We start from the raw sequence: 12,490 nt of genomic DNA, 5'->3' as shown, positions 1-12,490 counted from the left end.
TTTCGTGGAATCCCAAAAGAGACGGGGCATACTCAAAGAGTAAGAATGCACCAAGGGCTATTAAACAGCCAAGATCCACTCCCTGACTCCCTAGATTTCTAAAGGCTGAAAAAGTATTCTGTGGAAGTATGTCTGCAAGACTGTCCTGTACTTCTATTTTTTCCCTAAGCAGCTTGCAAAGAAAGGCCACTGTCAGAGAAACTTAAGAGTGCCAGATGAATCTAGTAAAGCCATTCTGCCGCTGCTCTGATCTTTTTTGCCCCCCCGCCCCCACAATCCACATGGATCTTCTGGCAGGTGGAGGAAATCTGTCAGCTTGATGGGGAAGTGATTCATAGCCATTTCTTCCCTCTGCGCAAGACCCTGAATGGCATTTTCTCATTTTTTTTACCGTATTTCTGTCAAGGAGGCTCATTACAACTCCACAGAAAATGTAGTTAAACATAGCTTTCTCACTGTCACTATAACTTATGGCAATTTAGATTTCTCATGTGCAGAATGCAGATAATTTAGAGATTCGCCCCGAAAACTGACAGGCATAGTTTTCCAATTGTTATATATTACTATAGGAAGTGTATTCTAAATTATAATCTCTCCCAAGATCAATATTGTGTTAATCAGCTCTTGTTAACAATTAGGAAGTGTAGTTATTATAAGGGACTAAGATTAGTGTGGAAATGTTTCAAGTTCTTTAATTGCTTTTTTCAGTATGAGATTTTTCAAAGCAATTAACAAGTTACCTTTAGCACTAAACAATAGTCTGTGGGTGCTTTGTATTTGTTCCGATAATCCTGTCCATAGTAAACATTGACGTGATCTAGCTGTAGAAAGCACACGAGATCCCGCGAGACCTATTAAACATAAAAATGATCATTTACAAAGTATCTTTATAAGAAAACCACATGCACTGACAAAATCAGTCTAGTGTTAAGATCCAATAGTAATATAAGGTCTAGTTAAGGTCAAATATTAGTTTCAATCTGATTTGAAAACTACCAATACAAGGATATACAGCCATGCATAAACTCTTGCATCAGATGTTCATTTTTAACCAAGATATCCTTTTCCAAATTCAGTCTGGTTTTTTGTGGTTTTTTTTTGTCTGCATTTTGCCTTTTGACAACATTTTACTCCAGACTACTAATGTTTATTCAGAGTTGATATCAGGAGAAAGTAAATAGGACTGGTTGACCAGGAACTTTTTAACAGCTGTTGGTTACATTTCATCTTGGTAACAATCAAAGTGTCCAAATTCTAGTGTGACTGAGTAAAATTCCAATAAAGTTTGATAGTGATTGTAGGGCACAGAATTTCAACAGGCTATCTTGCATATAGATACAAAAGGCTGTGGAAAGAACATCTGAGATGTGCTGACAGAAATTTCCTCCTCATTGCCAGCTGTGTGGGAAGCGGACTTCCTGTACTGGAGATCAGTTGATGCTGTCAACACTGATGGATTCATGGACAACTTGAACTCACAGTAGTTCAGCCTTGAAGATATAATGCATTTGTAGCAGCTTTCTATTTACTTGTCATAATTGATACACACAGAATAGTAGCAAGTGACACTGAAGAAATGGTATTATATTTACCAGTTTCTAAAAACATAGCACAACTTGGTCCAAAAAGAATCCCATTTATATGAACCAACTAAACCCAATGAAATTATGCAGACTGATCATGGAGTTGGTCTGATATTTTATGATTGGCATTTGCAGTGCAATTTGGTCCTTCATCTGAATTCTGCTTGAGAAAAGACAGCCTCTTAACTCCATCAATCATTTTTCCTTTAGTGTTTCTGAACGCCTACCCTGAGCTCACTCCAAAAGCACACCCTTGTCTATTTTTAAATTTGGGGTTACACCCTTCACATCAAGTACTACCACAGTCATTTACATGATATTTCCATGACAAAGCTGCACTTTATTTAAGGGATGTGGCACTAGGCAAGGCACAGCTAAGCCAAAATTTAAGGCTGATTCTTGAGCATGCAATAAACAATTCAGAGAAATTGCTTTAAAATAGCATACCTTTGCCTTCCCTTTAGGGACATAGTAGATTCCAGAAGCCCGAAGAAGAAAGTAACGTTTCTTCCAAGACTTCTTACCATCCTCTTTCAGCCACAAAACTCCCTCAATCTCTGGCACAGTTACTGAACTTCCACAGAAACATTCCTGCCAATAAACACAGAGGTTTGGGAAGAGAGAAACAGACAGAACACACCGCGTGCAGTGGTCTGGTTTGTTTTTAATGACTGAAATTCTGAAATTCTTTATGTAAGGAACGCACACATAACAGGGACAGCTCTTTTTTTCATGCAGTGATACAAATTATAGATTAATTGTAGAAGCTATAAGGTAATTCAGCCAAACACAACAGGGCATCTTAAGCATTTTCTCAGCACAAGAATGACAACAAAAATATTGGCAGCTACTGTAAGATTTTCTAACCACTGCTTATCTGTACCAGATCCCTCAACAGCTTTACTGGCTTTAAAGTTACGAGGTCACCTTATAGATATAGTCTTTTAAGTCTAAGTACACACAAAGCCTAATTAGATATCCATCAGATACACCTATAGTTTGTTCCATGAATACTTTGTTGCTACTAACTGCCAACACTACAACTTCTGTTAAGATTCTATTTATAAAGAGCTAATAGAGGAAAACAAACACTTTAAATACACTCCAGATTAATATGCAGCACAAAGATTTATGAGTAATCCTAGAAGACAGAAAAAATTATATAGAATTACAACCCTCTGCATGTCTTGACTTCAAGCATCTTCTTGATCCACAGTATTCACATGATCACTTATTAAAACTCATATTAATAATATACTAAGAGCATGCATATGCTATTTACAAGTTAAATTGTATTAAGTATAGTCCAAAATTAAATACCAAAATATTTACATTTGTGTACTGAAATCATAATCATTATTCTGGAAATGAAGTGGAAGCTATGACACTTCAGCATGGGTATGTCTACAAAAATGTCACAAAACCATTCAGTTTTCAGCTTATGGAGGCTAAGTTTACTGTTTGCTTTAATTGCTCCACACATTTTTGTAAACTATTTAACGTGTTTGATATTAATTGACTTCCTTTTCTGTCACTCATTTTTTTGAATTTAATATTTGGTTGTTTATTTTAAAATGTAATTGAAACAATTTTTAACTACTTTGCTTACTAACAAAATTTAAAATTTTAACATAGAACAGTCATTGAACCAATGCTATAGAATTCTGTAGGGTGTAACAATTTGGAGAGTACTAGTAAAAAAATCTACCACCACAGGTCAAAAAAACCAGGTGACAGTTCTGCAAATTTCAACTGTTTTTAGACATAGTTACAGGTAACCTCATTTTGATTATCACTGTGCATGGTATTTTAGTTATTAAACAAAATAAAGAGACATTTTTATTAACTGATTGTACCTGAAACAGGGTAATATTAAAATAGCCATTTATCTCAAATGTAACACATTCCATTCACAGTTGTTCCAGAATTACACTCAGCTCTGTCCATCAATTTCAATCACCACAACCTTTTAGAGTTTAGCTTCAAGCTCTGAAATGACCACTATGCCCTTTTGGTTTTGGCAGTCTTACCTCTAGCAGCACCTCTTTATTTCTGTCTGCCATCTCAGAGGTTTCTTTCTTCCCCAGAAGATAGTTCTGTAATAAAAGAAAGCTTAATATTTCTACAGACATTCTGAAATCAAGCCAAATAACATTTCTCATTTGCCTTTCTGTAGCAGTAAGGAAAACCACAGCTATTATCTAAGAATAATACATTAATTGAAGAAAACTTTGTAGTCCAATTGAAACTACGTGTCAGACTGCTAAATAATACATGGAAATAAGTTATAACCGCCTTTTCCAGATGTATCAATCAGTCCATACTCTCATCTTAAGTAGCGGCCTCATAACAACATTGTCCTGGCTTTCCACAAAACAAACAGCTGCCTGGTACAACGCATCCAGAAATAAAAATACTATCAACTTGAAAATCCCACAATAAAAATATTTAAAAAACCAGAAATCTTTAAACTTGTTACATGTTGCCATTTTTTATGTGTTCAAAGAAGCACACACAGAAGCAATGTACTTTTTTCCACATTTCCCTGATAGTTTTGATGAATAAAAATAGTTATATTTCATGAAGAATTACTAAATATTTCTTGTCTTCTTAAAAGAAATCTAACTATGCATAGGTACTATATCTTATTTAATAAGAAGTTTTGTACCCTTCTTCAGCTTGGAAAGGATTGAGACAATGAAAATCTTCCTCTTCCTAACCCTAGCTCTTACACTGGGAAGAAAAAAAAACAATATTCACAAAGTTTAGCCAGTTCAATAATTTAAACCAAGGAGAAATATTGGTTTTATGCTGGTACCTCATTCTTGTTGACAGTAGCTACCATATGTACTGATGGTAAACGTATCAACTATACGCTTTTAAAAAGAATTTAGAATTTCGCTGCTTCGTCACAAAGCACTTGAATAAGACCTGTTTTTCAATTTTGCTTTTTTTTTTTAAAGAAAAAAAAAAATTCAAGTACACTGATGTTGTCCCAAAGGATGAGCATGCAAAACTGATACTCAGTTTAAATCCAGGAAATTACCACATAGATGCCATACAGATATAAAAATAATCTATGACCCCAAAAAGAAATACTTTAGGTAAGGGTTAAGAGAGAGATCAAATGATATTATATCCAGATCTTTTCAATTCAAGTTATTCAAAGAGCCACCTTCTGGTTTTGTGTCTCTTTTCCTCCACTCCCTTACAACACTGAACTGCTGCCAGATATAAAATCTGTAGCTACCATTTAAGAGAGGCCCTTGAGTCTATTTGAGAGAAAAGAGTGGTCTTTGGTTTCCTAGGCAGGGAACAGGAAACACAGGTGAACAGAGGCAGGTCCCACCTTCCGCAGGGAGGGACACATGCTCTCTTCTCTTCACTTGCCATTTGGCCACGGAGCAGCTATTCTCTTAGATTTTCTCTTCCCCTTCTTGCCAGCAACGCAAGAATGCACAGTGGAGAGGCATTACTATTAGCAATATCTGTCAATACCTTTCTTGTATATTTACATATTTGAACAGCACTAAGTATTGGTGTAAATGCCATGAAACTGCCTGCCTTCATCTCCATTAAAATCACCTACAAACATATGAGCAAACAGATCGCTTCAGCTCATGGTATTGTGCTAGGGACTTGATTTTGTGTCAACCACAACGCGGATGTACACAGTGCCGAAACGTAAAGTTGCCTGGCATTTTAGTACACACACAAGTATCAAAATAGAAGTATGGAAAAGACGACTACCAAAAAAAGTAAGAAACTGCAATCAGGCATGCATGCATGCACACACACAGGCATTCAACATGAATCTCCGACTTACCTGGGGATTCTTGAAAAGTGCGTATTTCTCTATACGTTCCACAAACATTAGTTTGTTTTGACTATCTCTTGTCCAGTTCAGAAGATTTTCAACTAAATTTTCATGATCTTCAAAGATCCTTTCTGCAGCAACAAGAGAGTAAATACATTTGAATCTGTCACATTTTGTGACAGAAACTACTCTGTAGTCATATCTGGGAGACAAGGCATATACGTAGAGAAAATAGAGTTCAAGGTCTACTAAACTGAGGAAGAAGTTTACACTAAGAAACTAAGAGAACCTGGTCAACTTCCAGGTGTGCCTGGTTTAATTTCACACATACACTCACTCAACACTCTCACTTCCATCTCTTCACCCTTATACTTCCATCAATATATGAAGTGTTTTTCTTTTTTTTACCTGACAAAGCCTACCATCCCACATGAACGCAGCAGACTCAAATGATGACATTTCAAATGTTATGAGTACAAATAAGAAGGTTATTACATTTATATGTACTCTGGTCCACACAATCCCTGGAGGAATTTCTTAGGCAGCTTTTTCAGCACAAGATTTGTTTCTACATCCCAATCACTATCTCACTCAAAGTCTTAAAAAAAGTAATGGATAATGATCAGAGGGAAAACAAAATGCGTCCGAAATGCAGAATACCCATGGTTAGTGGGGGTATAGTAGAAGTAATCTGAAAACTGACACTGTCTATATCTTACAATCTATCTTGTTGAATAAATGATGTATCAACAATGGCTTCTTGAGAACTCATTTTTCCCCTTGTTTTCCATTCAGATGCTACATCCTTTGGCTAAATGAACAACTTACATTGTGGTATGTGCAATGCAGCGCAAAGAGCTTTAATTGCGCTTAGAGCCATATTGCCAATTGCATTAAAATATTTAACAGAAAAAAAAATGGAGATGGCTTTTTGTAATAAGAGCTATTGGGATCAGTACAAAATACTATTTACAAAGACATCAGTAAAATTCCTATATCACACCTTAGAATTTAGACATACTTTTAATATGAAAGAAGAAAACATTTCCAGATCATTCTGAAACAACATCATTCATGAGCTTTATTACATGAATGAACATTTACTACATGAACCAACGCGATAATGAACTTTATGAAGGCAAGAATTTCAATCATTCTGAGGACATAGATATAGACAAGTATTACATCAATAGATAAGAACTATAAATGTTTATAATCATTACTTACCCATTTGCAATTCAGAGATGGTTTCCACCAATGACCAGTCTAAACTGTAACCGCAATGCGATTTGTCCATCAGATTGTCTAATACTTGTCTCACTGTCTGCCTCTCATCCACCATCATTGTTTTTGAGCTGTCATCAGACATATGGACTCTGATCACCAACTATTAAGCAGAAAATTAGGAAAATAAGAAGAAGGATTCATTTCCTACATTTCAAATAAAAACTTTTTTAAGATCTTGTTTCTTTTGCTAAGATTTTGTGAAAATAGCATAAAATATTAAGTTCAATCAAAACACTCTCTCAAAATGTAAAAAGCCACATATGATGCTTAGATATTCGTATCATAGACACCTAATAAGACACTGTTCTCCTTCAATATAAGAGAGTAAATATAAAGGTCTTCCCAATACAATGACAATGTGCTTTAGTTGTGTGTTGAGGAGAAAAATCCCTCCTGCCAAAGTGTCCTGTTCTGATTAATAAAGTGTCTTTGTGACAATTCTTCTCACATATCTAGGTGGAATAAACATACATATAGAGTTCTGCACAACCTTATATAGAACCAGAATTTTTCAATTTGTACTTCAAGCTTTCTGCCCACTTCCTCCATATTTTCTAAAAATGCTGATTATGTAAACAATATACCTACACTAAATAATCTTTTCCTGGGGAGTATGAAGCATTAGTGTGAAAGAAATCTGCTTTTAAACACAATGGCTTCTCATTGGCACTTTAAACAGGTCACTGTTCAGAAAGAAAAATGCAGCCATTTTTTTAACCAATCAAAAAACTTCAGACAATAGCTGCTTCTTGCCAATCATTATGCCTCCTATTTTACACCTTGTTCAGCTGGAAAAGTAAAACATACTAGCTGTAATACCCTGGTTGGCTTGTTAATTCCCATCTTCCAGCCAGGACAGTTTTTCAGCTTTTCATATATAAACACTGAATGTAAAAGGCATTTTAAGCTACTGAAAAACGCCAAACGTAAAATAAGAAAGCTAAATTTCAAGGTGTCCTGGTTTGGCCTAAACCAGGCCGATTTTCCTTTCAGTGATTTTTACTTTCAGCTAAGTCTCCTCTAAATAACTGCACTTTCTGAAACTAACTGCATGTTTTTGCAGACAGTGTCTGCTTCCAGGACTGATAACGCTCGAAGTTTGTAGTTATCGCTGAGGCACCGGTAGGGATGTTGTGCAGTAAGGCTCTTGCTGTACTTTTTTCTTAGAGAAACCGAGGTCACCGCTGAATTCCTCACTGCTTACAAGTGAAAAGCCGAAGGGGGGTCGCAGCTGCAGGGGGGAGCAGACAGGGCAGGTGACCCAAAATTGACCAACGAGGGTATTCCATCCCATACACGTCATTCTCGGTATAAAGCGGGGGGATCACGAGGGTCTCCCTCTTGCTCCTCTTGCTCCTTTCTGCTATGGCCAGTGTCCAAGGAGGACTCCGTCTGTTTTCCTGCTGCCCCCGATCCTGATCTGTGCATCCCTGAATCCAGCTCTCGACCGTCGCTAGGCCCAGCCTGGGCCTTCCCGGAGCCTGCCCTGCAGTGCTGGTGGTGACGTTGCCGACATCGGGGGAGCTCGATCTTGGTTTTGTATATATATTTGTATATATTTGATTATTCCAATATTATTATTATACTCTTTTTCATTATTATAGGTTTATTAAAACTGTTTTAACTTTCCAACCCGTAAGTCTCTCTCCCTTTTCCCTTTCCCTTTCCCTTCGGGTGGGGGGGGAGGGTTAACAGAGAGCGTCTGCTGCAGGTTTAATCGCCAGCCCAGCTTTAAACCGTAAATTTACGTATATTCTTTGATAGTGCATCAACTAATGTCAGTAGACTTTCTCCACTTGGTAAACCCTGTCTGTAGACTGGAATGCTTGTATTCCGTTTATCACTGGAAAATCCTGCTATGCATAATGGGAAGAGGTTTGTAAAGAAAACAGACCGAAATTTTAAATGCGTGACTGCTTAATATAGAAAGACAATCTCAGGAGGTTGCATGTTTATTTCAGCTCTGAGTGGAAGCTGGCAAAGTCTTCTCAATGTGCACTAGCTGCAAAATAAGCTATTACTTAAGAAAAATATGCACATGTTACTCCAAATGCTAGGATTTTCTTGATTAGGTCCAGTCTAGATGAGAAAGTACATTATCACTCAAGATCGGAACACTACAGTGTTCCTATTTTATTTTGGGCAACTTAAGGGTAACAGACACAAATGAGAAGAATATTGCCTGCATTTTCCAGGTGAATAAGTATAAAATTAAGACCTTACAAACCAGTATAAATAAGATACCTTTTTCACTTGTGCCTCTTTAATCTTCTCTAACGCAACCCTAATCTTCTCAGCTTTCAGTTTAGCAGCCTGTTCCTCCTAGGGGGACAAAACACACAGAATTCCAGTTAACACAAACTTCAGTTCATTTTTAGTGGGTTTAATTTTGAGGATACCATGCTTTAAAACATGAACTGAAATGCTGATTTACCCACCTATAAATCCTCAACTATTTCTTAGTGATGATGAAGACTATTATTTTTTAAGACAAAAAATGTTACTATATAGAGCCAACATTTAGAAACACAAGTGTCATTATCTCCAAAAGAACATACTGGAGCTATATATTTTGTATAGACGCATTTGGCATTTCTCTGTTCTTCCACATTGTAAGTAGCCTTGTGCACTGCTACCAAATCTGTTAGCATATCATGTATTTACAGTCATAGATTTGGACAATACATATTCAACAAGAGTGTACAATTGAGTACACCCAATAGATATTTGGTTGATAAACATAAAAAATAAATAGCACACTGAGAAGTATCAGAATTTAACAGCACACAGAAAGTACGGAAAACAAACCCTATAGATAGGATTCCACACTATGTGCATTGGTTTGGAAGATTTTAAACTATTAAATCCATTTGCAATAAGTAAGTAGCTTGAACAGTCCCTTTATCTTTACTAAATCCAGGCTGTATTTCTCCTCGCTTTAAGTATTTTAAGACACATAGAGCAAACGAGCATTCTTTTCTTTGACACTCTTCTAAGTAACCTATTTTTGTTACAACTGGAAATGCATTCAAAATTCAGATAATTTAAATCTATTCTATCTGCTGATGCTAAAGAAAGACTAGCAATATTGTTTTTTAATTTCTGGAGATTATTGATATTTCTGTTGAAAGTGGATTTGAAATATGCAGCTAAACAAGCAACCACTCTTTTTAAGACACCATATGAAGGTTTCAGATTTTAGAAATCTTAAATTGTGGATGCTCATTGTGCCTAATACCTAAAAGCATCATAATTATTTAAAAATCTCTAGAACAATAAACAAACAAATAAACAAACAAATCCCTTCCAAAATAGTCAATCTCCTTAGAAAAGAAAAATTAAGATTTTTCTCAGATCACAAGTAGCACAGCCCATCACATCACCCAACATGCCATAGACATTCAGCTCTGCATTGCTTTCTTGTATGAATGTAATTTGTGGTTTCTTTACCATGTGTTTAGATGGTTGCTTTTCTTGTAAAAGTCAAGATTCAGCTGTCCTGAAATCCAGAGAGTTTAAGTTTTCCACTTCTCAGTGAATTACTAATATTCCTATCAACTGCTAAAGGGAATTTCCTATGCTACTTACTGTACTTTTACTTAACAGCTTTTGCTCCCTCCCTCCTGTGACCATACGATGCACCAGAAAAAACATCAGCTAGACAGGGCAACAGGCTGCCTTGTGACAAACATTAATTCTTTTCAACAAAATGAGCCAGTAAGCTGACATGAGAAGAAATAATGTGAGCTTGAAACATTACCTGGGAACTCGATTACCTAGGAACTAAGTTTTTATTAGTCTACAGAGAACTATGGCTTTTTATTCACTGTAACAATGGTGTCATATAGCTTAGCATTCTATTAGCATTCTATTAAAAACAAACAGTGCCACGATACCTAGAATCATGTAAATGTAAAACACAGCTAGAATTCTAAAATATTCTTCCTCTTCCTTAACATTAACCATTTTCATCTGTAGAAATAAGTTATTACTAAAAAACAAGGCTATAAATACTTGTAAGTTTCTAAAAGTGATGCTATGCACCTATGCATTATGAAATCAGCAAGAGCAAGACTTTATTTTGTCACACATTTGGAGAAACTGTAATTTATAGCTTACAGAAGCTGCTCGTTAACCCAATCATAAACCTTTACAGCTGTACAAAGGTCGACAGCACATTTGGTCTTGCTCTTCACTGAAGTCAAGCAGCACAATTTTCCACTCCATTTCACTGCACACCTGTGCAATGCAGCAATGGATAGCAAACCCCAGCAGGAGCACTTACAGCCACAGTGCACAGGCAGCGGCAGCAACAAGAGAGCAAGCAACAAGTAATCAGCTGGGGGCCTCTCATATACCTGTGCCAATGCAGCTAAAATATCTTTGTTGATCTCAAAGTTTATAATCCATCCTTCCCTAAAATGCTCTTAAAAATAAATAAATATGTAGACCAAAAAATACTTACTATTTTAACACCTACCAATTACTTTTCATATCCCCCTCAATTTTAATGTGGGTCCAGAGATCAGCATTTCTTATACTTTACTAGAGTTTAACAAAGTCAGTTTAAATTTAAACAAAAACTTAGAATTACGATTATAAAAATAACAACCGGTTTCAACCAGCAACAAATTAAAAAAAAGCAGTCTGAATCTACTCACTGGAAACGTAAAGAGAAAAAGTGAGGTAGAAGTACAAATTTCTGAAAGCACATGGTAGACAAGGATTTTAAGTTATTCAAGTTTTGCTTTATAGTTAGTGCTCAGGCCACTGTTGCATCATTGCTGATGTGACAAACGATGTTTTACTGCTGCAGTACGAAGAACTATCTATTTTGATTACTCAATAAAATCAAACTACAGAATTCTTCAACATCACAATTTATTCTGTTTCTCTCCTAATGGCCCAAGAAGGCAGCCATCTACCTCCCCTCCCCATCAAAGCCACCCCAAAACTGCACTCAGACACAAACACAGCCTCTCTCCTGCCCCGTACATGGAACCAAGACAACTCCTCAATGGGAAGAAGCATCAGCTTGTACTAAGCTAACAGCATTTTTCATTGCACATGGAGAAAGGTGACAGGTAGCAAAAATACTCGACTGCAACTGTAAAATACTCAATGCCACAAACTAACATGGCCAGGACACACAGTCCAACCACATTTAACTTAGGCATTTATTTTCCCTTTGCTAGTAAAACCTTCTAGTAATAGTGATGTGAGTTAGGTTGCCAAAGGGTCATAAACATGCACATAAATGGCAGGACTGCTGCCTAGGTCATGGTTTCACAAGTGGCGTATACCAACATAAGTCCCTGATACGCCTGCCTCCTCTGCACAGTGTTACTTCTGTTACAGCAGTCATAGTGCTGCTGGGGCCATGCAGACAGTTCAGTCAGGGAGCCGATCTGGCTGAAAATTAACACGGCAGAAAGATTCAGCAGAACCCACTCCTTGCTAAGACTGCCTTTATGGTCACGTACACGCTATGGAAAAGCATAAAGGAGACACATACTGCGTGAAACCACAAAACATAAAGGAGTGTCATCTCCACCTCAGGAAAAGGATATTCTCTTTTAGTAGCAGTACACATCACTGAAAAATTGCGACATAAATTCCTCACTTTAATGGGATGACTTCGGGAACATTGTTATACTTGCATTTTAAAGCTTTGAGCTGAGATTACTTTTGGTTATTGAAAACATCCCACCTGATTTAAAAAATGCTCGGCAACATATGTACATGAAGAACTTGTTAATCCAAAATAGCCTAACATATTGTGAACTAAAAGAGTACAGCTCTA

The 12,490-nt window shown here is 36.6% G+C and overlaps 1 protein-coding gene across 1 annotated transcript in view; it reads right to left on the bottom strand.

The window, feature by feature from the left end:
• Positions 1–12,490, bottom strand: part of RAPH1 (Ras association (RalGDS/AF-6) and pleckstrin homology domains 1) — a 101,518-nt gene that overhangs the window by 18,411 nt on the left and 70,617 nt on the right. The window contains 6 exon segments of the mRNA XM_068407740.1: positions 741–851; positions 2,031–2,174; positions 3,614–3,679; positions 5,410–5,531; positions 6,628–6,787; positions 8,932–9,009. Coding sequence (XP_068263841.1) covers positions 741–851; positions 2,031–2,174; positions 3,614–3,679; positions 5,410–5,531; positions 6,628–6,787; positions 8,932–9,009 — 681 coding nt within the window.

Source organism: Nyctibius grandis, chromosome 9 (assembly GCF_013368605.1).
Source record: "Nyctibius grandis isolate bNycGra1 chromosome 9, bNycGra1.pri, whole genome shotgun sequence".
Lineage (NCBI taxonomy): Eukaryota > Metazoa > Chordata > Aves > Nyctibiiformes > Nyctibiidae > Nyctibius > Nyctibius grandis.
Note: the sequence above shows the minus strand (reverse complement) of the source record. Positions and strands in the feature narration are given on the sequence as shown.